The sequence below is a fragment of the Etheostoma cragini genome, chromosome 5 (assembly GCF_013103735.1).
Source record: "Etheostoma cragini isolate CJK2018 chromosome 5, CSU_Ecrag_1.0, whole genome shotgun sequence".
Taxonomy (NCBI): Eukaryota; Metazoa; Chordata; class Actinopteri; order Perciformes; family Percidae; genus Etheostoma; species Etheostoma cragini.
In genome coordinates, this window is record NC_048411.1 from 21,839,323 (window position 1) to 21,856,589 (window position 17,267).

Sequence of the window (17,267 nt, forward strand, 5' to 3'; positions counted from 1 at the left end):
CTACTGGGTTTTAAATGTTTTTTAAAGTTAAATTGTTGGAAGAATAAAGAAGAAGACTTAAAGTATTAAGTAGGATTTCTTCATCTGCTACCACAAGTGTGTCCAGAGAGTTACAAAGGACGATGGGCTCCTCACAAAAAAAAAATATCTTCCTTAAAGAACCAAACTGTGTAACATGTTCATACATTTATTAAAATAATTTATACTTTTGAATTGATCCCTAGTGTGTAAACTACAATTAGAATTGTTAGAACACACTACACATAGGCCTGAAATACACACTTAAGCTCAGCTCCCATATCTGAATCTCTTTGCTTTTCACAAGGTTACAGAGTAAAGAAACAAACAAAGCATCAGCCTCTCCCTCTGTCTCTCTGTAGGTCTGCCTGACTTGCAGAAAATAGTGGTGATTCCCTACGCTCGCTCGAAACACGACACTGACCTCTCCAAGATCCCCAACAGGTGGGTGTCTGTGGATGGAACTACACTGAAGTTTTAAAACTGAGAAAATAAAACAGATTTTTTTATATGACTAAAGCCGTATTCACACGGGATTAGTATTACCTGGTGACATCTGATCATTTGTAATAGTTACGGCCATGTCTGTAATTTGTCAAGTAATAAATCTCTCTAGTGAAGATGGATATGGGATCGTGGGGGGCTGTGGACACTGCCTTTTTATGACCAACCTAGTCCGGACCACTGGCTGACCGGAGACTTCCGTCCCCGAGTTGACGCTCTGTTAAGGCTTTGTCCGAGCGCTGACGCTGATGCTGTGTGGTTTCCGCCGCGTTGGGGATGATAGAGTATGAGTCCCTGGTAGTCTCTACTGGGCCTAGCCCCAAAATATACTGCCTTGCCCTGGCCGTCCTCCGCGCATTCAACTCTCTTGGTACAGATATGTCATTACATTTGTGTAAGAGCGCGCTTTGATTATGGCGTGCGAATGTGCCATAGGACACTCAGATATGGAGGGGGGTGATTTCAAAATCACACAAGGTCCCCAGATGATACTAACCCCGTACGAATAGGGCTTAAGAGCCGGTAAGAGATACATTCTCTTATTCATACAGTATATTGTATCAGTTGTTTCTTTTTTTTCTCTCTGTTCATTTATCTTGGCAGTGTATTTATAGATGATTTCTTGGCATCTGGGCTTGGTGAGGCCGACCAGTTTCCACAGCTGGAGTTTGAGCAGCTTCCGTTCAGTCATCCTTTGTTCATCATGTACTCTTCTGGCACCACTGGAGCTCCTAAATGTATGGTCCACTCTGCTGGGGTAAGAAAAATATTGTCAAATAACATCATAAATATGGAACACTACCCCTCTTTTTGTTGAGTGCTGTGACAGTGACAGTGCTGATCATTTTATTAATAATAGGAGAAATGTTGCATCTCACTAGCTGACCCTTTTGTTGTCCTGTATTCTTGTTTGCGCTTTTGTATAACATGTAATTTACTATGTTTTGTTAAAAATTTGGAATAAGAGACACATTTACAATTCAAAACAAAATGACACTTCTGTTGCCATTTTTGTTGGCATTTTTTCTTACTGCTCCACAAGGGTTAGACGGGCCGCAGCTGTCTCTCACACACAGATTAGCACACGCTGGTCACATCTGTTTGCAAAGCTCTTCTGAGTTGGCCCACATGTACAGTTTGCCATTCAGTTCACACCATTTATTATAATACACATATGAACAATGTGAAAAGAAAGGAATCTTCTCAATAAAGAAAAATCGTAAAGACAAGAAAAGCAGAGGGGGAGAAAGCATTTGATATTTTAGGAAATAACCTTAATTCTAAGTAAAGAAAATCTCACCTCAATATTCGTTTATTAGCTGTTTTGGAGATTTCAATCATATATCTTGATCAGCAGATAGAGTCTGCCTAGTTCTTATGGCATTATAAATGGTCAAATGTTAATTTTGTTCTGAACACTTCAAGGATTTTTAAAGCTAAGGTTAAAAATGAATTATTGACCTTTGTAGTTTGCAATCCTTCACCACAAGGTCCATTAAGTATCTTGTCTGGATCTTTTGATCACGAAAATATGATCTCTGTAGCATAGGGATGAGCAGTACATTGATATATCGGCATCATAACATCAAACTTTAGTCTTAGATTTTGGATATTGTTATATGACATAAGTGTTGTCTTTTCTGGTTTTATAGGCAATATTACAGTAAAGTGATGTCACTTTCTTAACGTGCTAGACTTCTCTAGCTGTTCAATTATTTGCCTTTACCCACTCAGTCAATATACTTCTTACTGCTGATTATTTATCAAAAATCTAATTGTGTAAACGTTTTGTAAAAGCATTAACAGTCAATCCTACAATATTGTCGCAATATCGATATTTAGGTATTTGAACAAAAATGTTGTGATATTTAATTTTCTCCAGATTACCCACCCCCGTTTCTAACACTCAGTAATGTAATAATTATAATAATGCCAGAAATATCTTATTGAAAATTTGTGTCAATCGATTAAATATTTAATCTGGTTTAATAGCATCATTGTCCATAGTTAACTTAGGATTCATCACAAGTTAATCACACAGTTTGCATCTGTTCTAAATGTACTTTGAAAAGGTATATTTTACAAGTTTGTAATGTTCTCATCAACATGGGAGCAGCTGATATGCTTGATTAATGCATGTGCCTATTATTTTTGCAATCCAAAACAATGACAAATGAGTGTACACGCAAATAACTTTAGTGCAGAGAACCATCTGGAAGGGTTTTGAAACTTAACTTGCCATTCAAAGGAGTTTTCTTTTATGCCTTAATACAAATTCTATCACACTTATATTTTAGAGTACATTTAAAAACAATTTAATCTTTTTAATCAAATTATACAAATAAGTTGACCAGCGTCACAGTCGTAGTGTATGTTTGTTATTTTGGTTAATATTACATTTCCCACCACAAGATGGCAGCAAACCTCCATCAGCAGATCCTTAAAAGGTTATTTGCTGTCAGGAGAGCTTGTGGATGACATTTTCTTCCTGCTACATACCAGGTCTGAGTGAGGGAGAGTGTCAGATGAATGTTTGATTTCCAAAGGACCACTGCACTTTGAAGGCTGAAACACTCAACATTCAAAACGGGTTAACACTCTCAAAAAATGCATTTACCAGTACATATTTTCACAAAACATTCTCTCTCTCTGACACACTTATTTTTTCTTTCTCTGTTTTTCCTGTTGTTTTTTTTTGCTTCATCATCTCACCTTCTTTCACATTGACTTTGCTATCCTTAACTTGGATGTATTTTCAATTTGCTTTCACGTAGTCCTCCTTTTCAGATTATCTAAATAGGATATCTAATTTTCCCCAGTGATTTACCCCCTGATTTACCCCCCTGATTTAACCCCCTTTCATCTAGCCCACTTTTCTTTCCCTCTATTATTATCTTCCTCTCTGTCTCTGTTTTTGTGCACCTTCCTTCTCCCCATGCTGCCGATAATTAGACAGTAATGGGTTGGTGAAAATATTTCGTATTGCGACGCTGGCAGTCCTCTCTGGCTCTACCAATTAGCCCCGGCACTGTTGCGCTTTCTGCTTTGTTACGGGTCTGTTAACATGCTGTCAGTAGCAAGATGGCGTGCACCAAAGGACGGGTATGGCAGCTGAGTCCTGCCAAAGGAGACACACACACACACACACACACACACACACACACACACACACACACACACACACAGGACCTGTTTATGTGAACAGGAACATACACATAAGCTTAAAACTAAAACACACCCAGTCACAAACACTAATACAGTTTATACTCACCACCAGCAAATAATAACCTACCCGACTGAGATTGTTGAAAGAAAGGCTTGTGTATCAGTCCTGGTCTGAAGCATATTTTAAATTTATGTAACTGAGAATGGGGTTTTAGAACGTAATTGGAAGATGGAGTATTTCATTTACAGGCTGTAAATGTGCAGGTTTCAAAATCTTAAAATGAATTATAAAATGAATTGTCTTGCTTTGTCTTTTGGTCTTTTTAGGGCACTCTCATCCAACACTTGAAAGAACACATTCTCCATGGCAATATGACCAGCAGTGATGTCATCATTTACTACACCACGGTAGGTCCACATTTGTTTCACAATAGAAATGACATGCTTATAGTACCTCAATGTATGGGGAAACTATCCACAGCTTTCTTGTTGCCGTATCTCAGTTTTCAGCAGAGGTAGAATGTGAGGTTATGTGCGATATTTTTAATCATGAGGCTGCTTACAAAGGCAGACACACAGATATTGTCTAATGAGCAGCATTGAGTGCTGAAGGTGAGATCTGTGCAATGTAGCTCATTTTTTTCTGAAATTCAGAGTGGTTTGGGTTTTTTGACACATTTTGTTGTAAACAAAGAGATGAGCGTCTATTTTCTTGATGTACAAACTGATTCTGTTAGGCAGCATTGGTATCGTACTAGGACGTTTTAAGATTATCGTGATTAAGTAGCTCCTATCTGGAAAATATAATTTGTACACTTACATCTATTAGTCAACTTGTAACTGAATATCTGCCTATTTAGAGTTGTCGAGATTTCTGCTGAAACTACTGATTATTTTAAGATCAATTAATCTGTCAATTTCGTTAAATTGATCAGGAGTTTATTGTATATGATGGCAGACCTTTTTTGAAGTATGACTATCACAGGTTTTCAGAGCCCACAATAGACACATTTCTTTTTTATTGCCTGACCAACAGTCCAACCCAAAAGTATTCAATTTACAATGATACAAGAGACGGGTTGCAAGTTCTCACATTTCAGAAACTAGACTCAGTGAATATTTGTCATATATGCCTGATAAATGACCTCAGTGATTAGTTGTTTAACAGAATTGTTGATTCAATTTATGTGAATCAACTAATTGATTCACTCTCTAATTGTTTAACTGCTAATAGGAATTGTTTACGTGCCTTATGCAGTATACACATGTATCCTGTCTGCTGACAATTGTCTGTAGAGCTAACATTACCATTAATATGCATATGTATTGGAGATGATGCCAAAGCACAGGCTCAGCATGGCAAAAAGACAGATACATAAATCACAGTCTGCAGGAGTTTTGCTACCTGTTATCCATGTTGATGAGAAATGAGTGTTTATTCCAGAATAACCAACCGCTGTGTTTGTATCTGTGTGTGTGTGTGTGTGTGTGTGTGTGTTCTACCTGTTTTTAGACTGGCTGGATGATGTGGAACTGGCTGGTGTCTGCTCTGGCAGTAGGAGCCTCAGTGGTTCTATACGACGGTTCACCACTAATGCCCACACCCAATGTACTGTGGAACCTGACAGACCAGTTGGGGTAAGTTAGAAGCACACACACACTCACACACATACACACACACACACACACACACAAATCAAAATGGCCCTTTGGAAATCTACTTTTTGTTATGGAGGTTTTTGTCACAATTTATAATAATACTTGGATAAGGTTTTTCTATTACACATTTTCTACCAAAATTAGCATGTATACGTCTATTTGTTAAATGTGGGAAAACACTAAAATTTCATGATAGACTTTCTGTTTTGTCCTGGTCTGTCACATTTGACATCACAACGTGCTGGAAAACAGGGTTATTAAACACTAAAAAGCAGCATGGAGGCCAGTGGAAATGTTACCGTGGTTACTTCTTTTGGATATTTGTTACTTATTCATTCTCTTTTTCAAACTTGCTGCCAATCATTTGGAACGATGTTCAAGCGCTGCTTGGGTGGAGGCGGACGGAATTTTTGGCTGAAATGACAAAGAGTCGCAGAAGTTAGCGACTAGCGGTGTAGCATCGCGCTGGAAAAGTGGCTGAATTAGCATGTCCACCTAGGTTTTTATGTTTCCATCACTACTGAAACCGAGCTGGAGCTGAAAACTACCCGGGACTGCTGCAGAGTCATTGCCCACTTTAACCCTAGAGACAAAAGCGAGATATTAGTGGGTGTTAGTGGGTTTTTGGGCCAGTGGGAAAGGGGCTTATGAAACACCGGGAAAACATTTAAACACAATTTCTCCACAGATTTCAACCAATGCCTAATGTAGCCTCAATTGAGTGGGCAGCCCTACCCATGTTGCATTTTCAACACAAATGATGCAACGGACAACAACCATTTCATTTCATTTTAATATATCTATTTTGGGGAGGGAATAAGCAGGGCAAGAAGGATTTGGATGTACAGACAGAGTGAGGAAGAGAGCACAAGCAAAGGGTAAGGTTTTCCTTGGAGAGTTTGTTTTCAACCTCAGAATTGATGATGTGTTTGCCTAATTGACAACTTGCACACACACAAGAGCAGACCCATGAATAAAGATTTCTAACTAGTTATAATGTGCATCAAGAACGGAGAACCCCCGGCAATTGATCATACTGTTAACAATAATTTATTACTCCTGATATAAATGAGATGATATAATGAAAAAAATATAATTTTAAGAAGTTTCACAAAACTTCAAAATAAATCACTCTCAAACATACAAAAGACACACCAAACGTTCCTAATGATTACCTCAGATGAGTTGCTCTACTGTTATTTGAAAGTCCACTGATGTATTGTACTCAGCTGAGCCGGCCACTTTAAGTTAGCGGGGTCGTTAGATTTAAATTATTGAGATTGACAAAGATGCTGTAAATTCCAATGAACCCAAAACCCAGGTCAAACTACAAGACAGTGAAGACAGCTGAAACCTAAAGTTTACCATCTAGTCCAGTGACTGTTGATACTATAGGACGACACAATGTGAACATCACATATTCTAAAAAGGGATTACATGTTGTCTGATTCCATATTTGAAAAACCTTTTCCCTTTTCCTGAGCAACTCTATATTTGCAGTAGAAATGTATTTTGAGGTTGCACAATTACAGGGATAACAATGGGTTTTATCAATGTTAAGAACAGATTTGGAGGAGAGTTGGGTCCCGTGATGCTATGATTAGATACCCCCATAACCCATAACTCCTTTTCATCATTCCAGATACCCTCTCCCCCCCAACATCATCACCACTATCCCCACCCTTAACAGCAAGTGCTAAACCCAGTATTGATCTTCTATTGTCTTTTTAAGGCAGTAAGAAAAAAAGAGGAAATGGTCAAAGACAATAGTGTGTGAGTGGATGTGTGCTGGCAAGCAATTAATTGGTTCATATGTTATGTGTTCCATTGTTTACTTCTGTCTACGTCTTTCCTTAGTACGTTATTCCTTAGTTTATATTAAGCCCTAACCTGTCATTCATTTGGTTCAAATCAGGGTATAATTCTAGAACAAAATTTCACTCAAAATATATATACTTAACCTATGTCCTGTACACACATTCCATTACCAAAAAGAAGACAACTCTGACTATGGTTTGAAGGAGCACACAGCAAATTTTAAGAAGTGGCACAATTGCATACAAAGTCAATGGAAATTTCAACAGCGGGTGCTATCTAGGGCTAAAGTGGTTAACTGATTTCACTGTTAACCTCACTTTAAAACGTCACGGTTAATGCTTCAAAGCATTGACCGATGCCAATGTCCAATTCAGTATTCAAATGCTTCGGTGTTCTGTCATCCAAATCCACACTGACTCCATCTTTCTTAAACATCTCTTGCCGTCTCAGCCGTCAGTCAGCAGCAGTAGAGAGCTCACAGGCAGACGGGGAGCCTTGATCAATCTAAAACGGTCTCTATGTGGATTGGCAACATGCTTGGTTGTGGTTGCAAATAGAACGTTCGACCGTAATTCAGAAAGGAAATGACATTGGAGTGATGGGACCATCCAGGAGAGTGAGAGGGCTGCAACGCCCGGAGCTGGGAATTCAGTGCTGCAGGGATGGCATATTGGCTTCAGCAAGGAAGGGTGTATTGGGGAGAAAAATGTGACACATTTGGGGTAGTAGTGGGAATCCAAATCCAATCGATGCCCAACCCTAATTAGAATCTTATAATGATGATTGGTACCCTGGTAAAATAACTGGCTAAAGATAGGCTTTTAGAGGGCGCTATAGTCAACGTAGACAATTTTGGGCCTTTCTATCACTTCTGAGGTTGAGTGCATCATATATGACGCCGAACGGCACTTCTGATTCATAACTTTGTAACAATTAAATAACTGGTAGAAACACACTGTCTTTTGGCGCTAAAAGCTAACAGTGCTAATCTGTTCTGCTGATGTCTTTGTTGTCTTCCTATCCCCTACAGAGGGTTTTGTTTCCAGCCTAGAAGCCCAGAGATTTTTGGGGTCATTGTGCTATTAATCCGTACTGTTACATGCGCCTCTCCATATTTCCCGTCATTTTCCCCCCACCGTTTCACTTTGGGTTCCACTTTTGTGCGCTCCCCGGGTCGTTGGGGCCAATTTGCGTGGGGAGGCTTGGACCCCATTGTAACTGCTTGCAGTTCTAGTTGATTGTGTGCCACCGGGTTAGATTGAAGCACCAAAAAAAGGAGAGTGCTTTATAGAACAGAATAGAAAGAGCTTCACAATGCTAGATGCCAGAAAGAGTGAAGTGCTGATGGAAAAATCATTTTGAACATGTCTGTCTTTTTTCTGTAATGCATGAGAGATAACAATGTCATTCCAGGCAGGGGGGCTCAGGATCAGCATCCTTTTTGTGAGCAAAACAGGGTTCATACGAAATTAATCCAACAGTGGTTTCAAGCTATTTTGCTGGTACCCCTAATACAGGAGTAGAGAGTGATGATCCATTTTTATACAACCATTTTTCCTGGGGTGGAGGATAAGTGTGAGAGTAATGCACTGACAAGTGGGACGTCAATTGCTACATCATGACACGCACAGAGACACATTAACGTTATAGCTGCTTGGAGGGTCTCTTGTGTCTGATTAGCTTCGGGTGTCTACTAATGGTTCAGTAGCTTCCAGCAACACGTCTCCCTTGAAACAGACACACATGTATGATCACACATGCAGACGCACACTCGCACAAACAGAGAGTCACAGCTACTCCTCCACCCTCCATCCTAAATGCCCAATTAGCAGCCACACCTGGCCACCTGCCTCCAATCAGAATAGGCCGACCCTCTCCATTGGGGCCAGCATGAACAAATCCAGATGCGAATGAGGGGGTGGCGGTCAGAGATGATGGATAGTATAGAGAGATTGTGTGTGTGTGTGTGTGTGTGTGTGTGTGTGTGTGTGGGGGGGGTTTGGAGACACAAATGACAAATCTTTCTTTGTGTTTGTGTTTCTGGGTGTCATGTGCCATATCTGTTGTGCTGTAAGTGAATGTGGAGAACAGGTATAGACCATATCTACACAGGCATACAAAATATCCACATGCACACTCTTATTAGTATTACAGTAATTAAAGGTGTCATTTTGTATAGAATATCAAATGGAATTGAATTTCAGGATTGGAAGATAACCGTACCATTTTAGAAATGGAAAGAATATCGTAAAACTTAATTTTAGTATAGAGGTACATTACATAAATAGACTAGGGCAGATGTATGAATTAGAGGTCTAGAGGTACAGGTTTGAAAAATGAATTTGGACTGAATGTTTAACTGATATGCTAAATGGTTGGTCATTTTGTTGACTTAGGTATTCATTAATTTTCTTGTTTTCTTTTTGTTAGAATCATCCTTTGTGTATTAGATCTTTTTTTCTACTAAAACAAACATATTTTATATGATAAGAACGCAAACAACTATGCAATAGACACCATTGGAAATTAACTTGTACACTTTTGCAATAGAGTATAGAAAATATAAAAATCTGATTTGATATAGACAAAATAAGATAAGTAAAGCAACATTTAAGTATTTGGTAATATTCTCTACGAAAGGTTCGAACCCTGACTGATAAAAGGGTAGAGGATATGATGATGTCACCGTGAGACGATAGAAATATGTCAACTGTCAAAGACTTTGACTCCACCCTCAAAGAATCAGAATCGATAAGAAGTGGAATCAAAATGAAGAATCGGAATTGGAATGAGAATTATTAAATCCAATTGATGCCCAACCCTAATTAGGATCTTATAATGATGATTGGTACCCCGGTAAAATAACTGGTTGAGTGGGGACTGTGTCCACTTCTAATGCTGTTTGGTTGGTGAATCACAACCAGTGAGGGGAATAACAGCATTATAAAATAACGGCCTTACTAACGGCATTACTTTTTTCAGTAACGAGTAATCTAATTCATTACTCTTCCCATCTTAATAATTAATAAACATTTTAATCTTTTTTTTGATTGAAGCTGTTTTTTTCATCAGACCGACTTAATCTCTGAGCCCAGGGCAAATAGTTTTTTTCTTCCTTGGTTAGTGGGCAGTGCACGAGATAAGCGCGTAAATGCTAACAATTGGCTGAGGTTGAGTAAAATTTCATTTCAAAAGCCGATCAGAGGTAGAGTTGGGCGGGTATTCATAAGCACGCTTAGTCGGACTTTTCCTGCTAAAGATTTTCCACCGTTGTCAGACAACAAAGGCACAATTACACTAGAGTGGCTACTCGCTCTGGAGCTAATCACTGTCGCTTATACTTCTCCCTCGCTCTATCACCCACAAACACACACACACACACACACACACACACACACACACACGCCGGCTAGACACACACATCAGCGCAAAAGTATAAACATCCGGCCAATTACGTTATTTGCACTACAATGCGTGTATATATTTGTTATTTATTGCTATAGTGCTTAACAAGCATTATTTAATTCTGCCCAGTTGTGGCCAATAAATATCAAAAGTTCCAAAACATTTATGTTGTTATTTGTATGAATCCACTAGACATAACATCTACACACATGGCATTTGATTGGATGCTAGTCTCACTTTGAACACTGATCACAGCATTGTTTAGTTTGTAGTAGCTTTTTTATGCCATAAATGTTTTATTTTTTATTTTATTTTTTATTTTTTTGCCCAAAAATTATTTAAATAAAAAAACTAGACTTAACAAGGTGAGAATCTGCTAACTACTGTGAGCCACTGTAGATTTTACTCGGGTAAAATCTTCAATTCAATTCAATTTTATTTATATTTAGCAAAATCACAACAGTTACCTCATTGCGCTTTTTATAAAAGAGCAGGTCTAGACCATACTCTGTGATGTTATTTACAGAAACCCAACAGTTCCCCCCAAGAGCAAGCACTAGTCGACAGAGGCAAGGAAAAACTTCCTTTTAAGAGGCAGAAACCTTGAGCAGAATCATGGCTCAGGGTGGGCGGTCATCCGCCTCGACCGGTTGGGGGTGAGAGAAAGAGACAGAGCGAGAAAGAGAGTGAGAGAGACACAGACAGACAAACGAAAGAAAAGAGACATGGAGAATTGTAGCATTTTTCCAATGAAGTATCTTTAAAACAGAGCCCAATCCCTTAGGAAAAAAAGGTCACAAAATGTATTATAATAAGGTGTCCACTGTTTTTACCAGTAACATTAATGCCATGGTCACTTTATTGCATGCACCCTAATCTCTAAATTCTCTGACAACTTCCCCTGCCTGTGCCATGTAGGAAAGGGAGATTTATTGAGACAGCATTCCTGGATAAAGCATCCAAAAGGTTACAACATTTATACTTGTTTATGCCATACTGTTTAGACTATAGTGTCCATCCATTTTAATATTTCTTGGTGTATGAGGCCAATATTGCAATTCAAATAAGCGAGATAGTTTCAAGGTACAATTTTAAGATTTTTGCATCAATTTGATAAAGTACCATGGTTTGTCACATATCTTATGTGCCGGGTTATCCAAAAACAGACATTGAAGCCTAACTCACTCTCCATAAACAATAAAAAAAATAAGATAATGATATAAAATGAAATTTGACACTGAAAAGAGGTGAGGCATGCAGAGGTAGAATGGCCAAATGGTGTGTGTATGTGTGCACATTAGGCTAGTGTGCGCATCATTTACAACATCAACCCTTCATCAACTCTTTTGAGATATTCCTTCTTTGGACCTTTCACCCCATCTAACCCCCACTCACCCTATCAACCACTACTTGACTCCAACATCTGAGAGCGAATCACATCTTTCACTGCAAACCAATTCCTGGTTATTGACCAATCCAGCATCCAACAGTTGTTTTGTGTCCTAGAGACAGATACATTTTGATCTTTTTTTGATTGACAGACATGGTTACCGTGATAGGAGACATTTTGATTGACTTGATGTCGGCAAAAATAACTTGAAAAGACGTGAAGACACAGACTGAGACACAAACACACCCATTCACAAAGGCAGACTTTAAAAGGCTCTTTGTTTCAGAATTAAGACTGCAGGGGAACACAGAAGTGACATTTTGTCACTTTCTTGCTTTCCACATGTTGTCCAACTGTTGTCAGCTGTCAAGATGACTTCCATGCACATAGACGAAAGCCACTTTCCAACATCATTTCATTTCAGGGTTGTGTGCAAACATCCTTTCAATACATTCTCCTCTGAACTATTTTCCTTGTGGAACATTTACAAAGGAAACATTATGCTATGCTTGACTGACCATTTTTGTCTTTGACTCGTTTTTGTGTGTGTTCAGTTGAAAGCAAAGTCAATTTCCAATCAGTTGTTTTTCTTCATTTTTGTTATCTATCCATGAAAGGTTGACTGAGCATACAAGCTCTGTTTTAGCATCACCTTTCTTTAAATTTACACAGTGGCACATTCTCCTCTCATGGGAGCTTCTTAGTACAACCAAGCTACTGAGCAGCTCCGCTGGAGCAGATGGGATTAAGGGCAAAGGCCATTCAGTAACTGTTGCCCTTTTTATATTTTTACATTCAGCACACATACATTAAAATTACACCTTGTCATGCATAGATCCAGTGCCACAAATGGAGTCGGTTCAGGCTGGGCATTAAAGTAGCACTTTCATCAGGTCATTCATTCATGCTTCACCATCAGTGCTCATTCAGCAGCTGAATAGTAACATCAACTCATATGTATGCATCTGTAAGGACTAGAGCTGCACAATTATGAGCAATTTTATTGAAATCGGAACATGGACTAGTGCAATATCCAAATTTAAATTTGTTAAAGGCAAAATATGTGCCAAACTGTCAAAGTATTGTGGTGTTGTTTGGTACAGATCCTCTCAAAAATCACGCTTTAATCATTCACATTTTTTTCTTTTAATATTTTTCAATGAAAATGGAAATAATGCTACAAAACTGATCATTCCCTCCAATATTGTGAATCATATCACAATCATGTAGCCCTAATAAGCACTTTAAAACATCACTTCTCACTATTACTCTGCTAATACAGACTAATTGTTGTGACAGCTAACTCTACAACCCAAACTTTTCCAAATGTAGGGTTGGATATTGGTTGGGTTTTATCCAATAGCAGTACCTACTCTGTATTTTTTAAACGGTTCTGGTGCTTAAACGGTTCTTGAACCGGTACTTTAAAAAATAAAACCGCATACATTTTGTCAATATTTTGTCTTCACATATTATGACTTTTACTTTAAGCAGGGAAATATCTACAACGGAGCAGATCAATTTAACACACACAGTAGGCTATAGCCTCCTATAACGGAGTGTTGGAACTTTGTTAAAACATTTTGCACACGTCACACGCGCTGTTGAATGGCAACAGCGTTTGCTAGCCTACTTGATATGCAAGATTGCATATGGTTGGCATTAAATTACTAGTCTTACCAAAAGAGGAACGGCTCCCGTTATCATCCACCAGTACACTGGCAGGGCTGGGACTCTTTTTATTTTGTCCGGCGGCAAGGCCAACACGGATGCTGCTGTTGACGTGCTTGGCTCTGCATCACGTAGGCTGTCAAAGACAGTGCATTGTTCGACTTTTAAATACACTCCCTGTCTCGCCAGATGTTTCATTAAATTCAAAGTTTTACCTCAGTTGCATGATATTGCTTTAAGGCATTTGTTGCATGTCGCAGAGTCTGTATCCTTACATGTCTAATGCATGTAAATGCAACCCTTGGAGTGTTTTGCCTTCGGCACCTTCTTTAATCCTCTCGCTATCAGTTCAACAAGTGCGCCAAGTAATGGCACTGACGTCATGCAAGTTGACGCCGGAATACCAGTGGATGGGAAAAAAAAGTCAGGCACCGAAATTGTTGTTCTTATTTGGTCTCGTTACTACGGTTTACGTCGGAATAGGTTCCATATTGGCACTGAGTTTTGGTGAATTTGGCCCCAGAGAACAAAACCCCTCTTAATAAATATACCTTTAGATCAGATCTTAAGATGACAGTACAAAAAAAAGCTTGATCCCATTTGGATAGGGTTTGGTGAGGACAAATTAGCAAACATTAGATATACAGATGACATAAACTAAGGTGAGCTCACACCATCTTAGGCATGTTTTGAAACGATTGTGCAAAATATCACAATGAATAATGTTATGTCAAGCAATACATACTATTCATAGTTTGGTAGTTTTAAACTGGTATTTGCATTTGATTGAATATTAAATAGGATGTCAACTTGTTTTGGCCGGGACATCTCTACGGGAGCACACTAAAGTTTTTTTTTTATTTCAAATATTGCGCATGTGATTTGGATATTGCCAAAATCTTAACTGTGTGAGCATCTACTGTTACTAAGGTGTGACATTGTTGCTGCCGAATTGACACTCTTGAATTCTACCGCTTTATTTGCCCACATTTTGTTGTTGACAGGTGGGAAATGCATTTTGTTGTGCTGATGTAGCAAACAATATACTATATTTTTCGCCATCCTGATGAAGACAAGCCAGTTAAAGACACTTGGGAAATAAATCATGATATGTTGGAGAAGAGCTGTATTACTTGTTTAATTTTGATGATAAAGGATCATGATGTCTCACAGTTCATCAGCTGTCCGTCCATACAATTATTTGTCCAACTCTTTGGTCTTGAGTAGGATATTTCAAAAATGACCAGCCAGATTGTCATAAAATTAGGCACCAATATTCAAACCCCGCCAGAGGATGATTCATAATGTTTGCTAATTTGGTTCTGTTGTTAAAAGTTTATGTTTTCACAATGCAGACTACAGTACTTGTATGTAGGAGGACTTTTGCAATGGCTGTCATTGTCAAAATAATGGACTTCTTTTTGTGAAATTGAATAATTTTTTTCATGTTGGAAAAATAATGCTTCACTGATCCTTATTAAACATAATGGTATGCTTAAAAAACTAATTTCTGTCTTTTACTTCTTCTTTCTGTCTATCTTTTCTCTTCTTCAGCATTACTATCTTTGGGACCGGGGCCAAGTGGCTGTCTGTGCTGCAGGAGAGGAACCTTAAACCTGGTGAGTTGTAGTCCCAGACACAAAGTTGTGCAGAGGCTGACTTCCTTGAACATGCACACAGACATCCGAGGACACACATGGACGCACACAGATAACAAGCAGAAACCCAGAGAAAAATGCATTCACCACACACACAAAACACACATCTAATCTACTCTATGAAAATGGAACCTGGAATAATAGTAGCAGATGGACAAAATGATCCTCATAATATTGATGCTGTTTAACTCTAAATGTTCTTTATGCCATATACTGCATAAATCCACAGTTTGCCCTGTGTTTTTGTGTTTGACACTTACATAGAATGAATACCAGTGCTATTGGGATAGTTCATATGAGTCATGGATAGGCCCAACTAATTGCTTTTAGTGTCACAGCTCTCCAGAGAGGGAACCTGGTCTCTACACATATTCAGAGTGCTGCCAGTGCTTATTAGTCTTCCTAGTAACCTTCATACATGCTGTTCTGTCTTTGCCATTTCTGTGGCAAAAAAAAAGAATTGCATGCTAAAATTATTGCTGCTTTGCTGCCATCTTTTGCAAAGTTACATACTATATTGTAATAGGCTCCAGTCCTCAATGTAAATCATAGACTGGTAAAATGGCATCTATGATATCAACCATTGGTTTTGTGAAGCTTTGAGTTTAGGAATATAGGCGTCGCCATCTTGGTTTTTAAATGGAAGTTGCGATTTTTATCGAGATGGTGGAGCTGGGGAGGATGACGGGGCCAAGCCAGTGTAATTTAATGTTGCAATGGACGCTGTGCTAAGCTAAACGCTCAAGGGGGAACGTTGCCGATTTTCAACCCTTATGAAGCCAGTCATCCAGCAGAGATTTACTGGTACTGCCGCATTCATCTGCATGTACAGTAGTAAAGGAAATCGAAAAACAAGTTCACGGCTATTTAATGTACACAGTGCAACAGCTATGCCTCTTTTCTGATTGAACGGGCAGCGTTTAGCCCCGCCCCTAAAGCATCCCCTGCTACAATATTGGAAAAAATGGGACCATAATTTACTAAATGAGCATCAAGCTGTATTGAAGAAGACTTGAAAGTAGTGAGTGAAGCCATAAACTCACTATGAAAAAGTTTATTGAGGTAATAAATCAAGTCAGAAATAGGGTCATTTCCCCATAGATTTCTATAGAAACGGACTTTTTGGAGCCAGTGGCGTCACCCCCTACTGGAAATTAGATAAAATGCAGGTTTAAATCACTTGCGCATTGGCTTCACTTTTCAGGCCTGCAAGCTTTGTCTGTGGTGTAATTTCAATCCATCATGCAGTGCTTATTTTGATGATATTTCAACTTTTATACCTGGTCCAACTAATGGCTGTGAAGTTCTATTTGTGGGTAAAAGACAAAGGAATACCAGTTAAATTTGTTAAATAAGTTGGCATTTATTTTTTACATGATTATTTATCAAAGTTTTTGCTCTTTAGTTTTTTCCTCTTCATCACCTCATCTAAACTTTCACATGTCCTTCTGTTCTCCCCTTCTTCATGTAAATTACCAGTTATAACTCATGCAAAGGGCTTAGCTGTTTCCTACATGTCCTTACCTTTTGTTACTTTCTACTTTCACTGTCTTTCCTATTTCTTCTCTCCTGAAATGAATTAGCACTTATAACTGATGTTTATTGGATAAACAGTTGCTGTGTGTCTCAGTTCCCAGTGTGCTGTTATAATTACCCTTCATCTTTATTCATGGCGCCTGCTTTGCTTGTCTGTCTGCAACTTACTGTCTGCAACTAACTATAAATTAGCTACACACATTCCCAATGTTTTGGCCAAAAAGGAAGGCATGAAAAAAAATGTCTGTCTGTCTGCGTGTCTGTCTGTCTGTCTCTTTCTTCTCCATCCTCTTTAATCTGCCAGCTACTTGATCAATTTGGCACTGTGTGTTTGGATGCTTATTACAGAAAGAGGGCATGGCAGAGGTGTGTGTGTGTGTGTGTGTGTGTGTGTGTGTGGGTGTGTGTGTGTGTGTGTGTGTGTGTGTGTGTGTGTGTGTGTG

At 38.8% G+C, this 17,267-nt stretch overlaps 1 protein-coding gene across 1 annotated transcript in view; it reads left to right on the plus strand.

Moving 5' to 3' along the window:
• aacs (acetoacetyl-CoA synthetase) overlaps positions 1-17,267 on the plus strand; it is a 41,309-nt gene that overhangs the window by 11,189 nt on the left and 12,853 nt on the right. Inside the window, exons 7-11 of the mRNA XM_034871875.1 lie at positions 381-462; positions 1,126-1,279; positions 4,015-4,095; positions 5,201-5,325; positions 15,185-15,249. Of these exons, the coding sequence (XP_034727766.1) occupies positions 381-462; positions 1,126-1,279; positions 4,015-4,095; positions 5,201-5,325; positions 15,185-15,249 (507 nt within the window). The remainder of the gene's footprint in view (positions 1-380; positions 463-1,125; positions 1,280-4,014; positions 4,096-5,200; positions 5,326-15,184; positions 15,250-17,267) is intronic.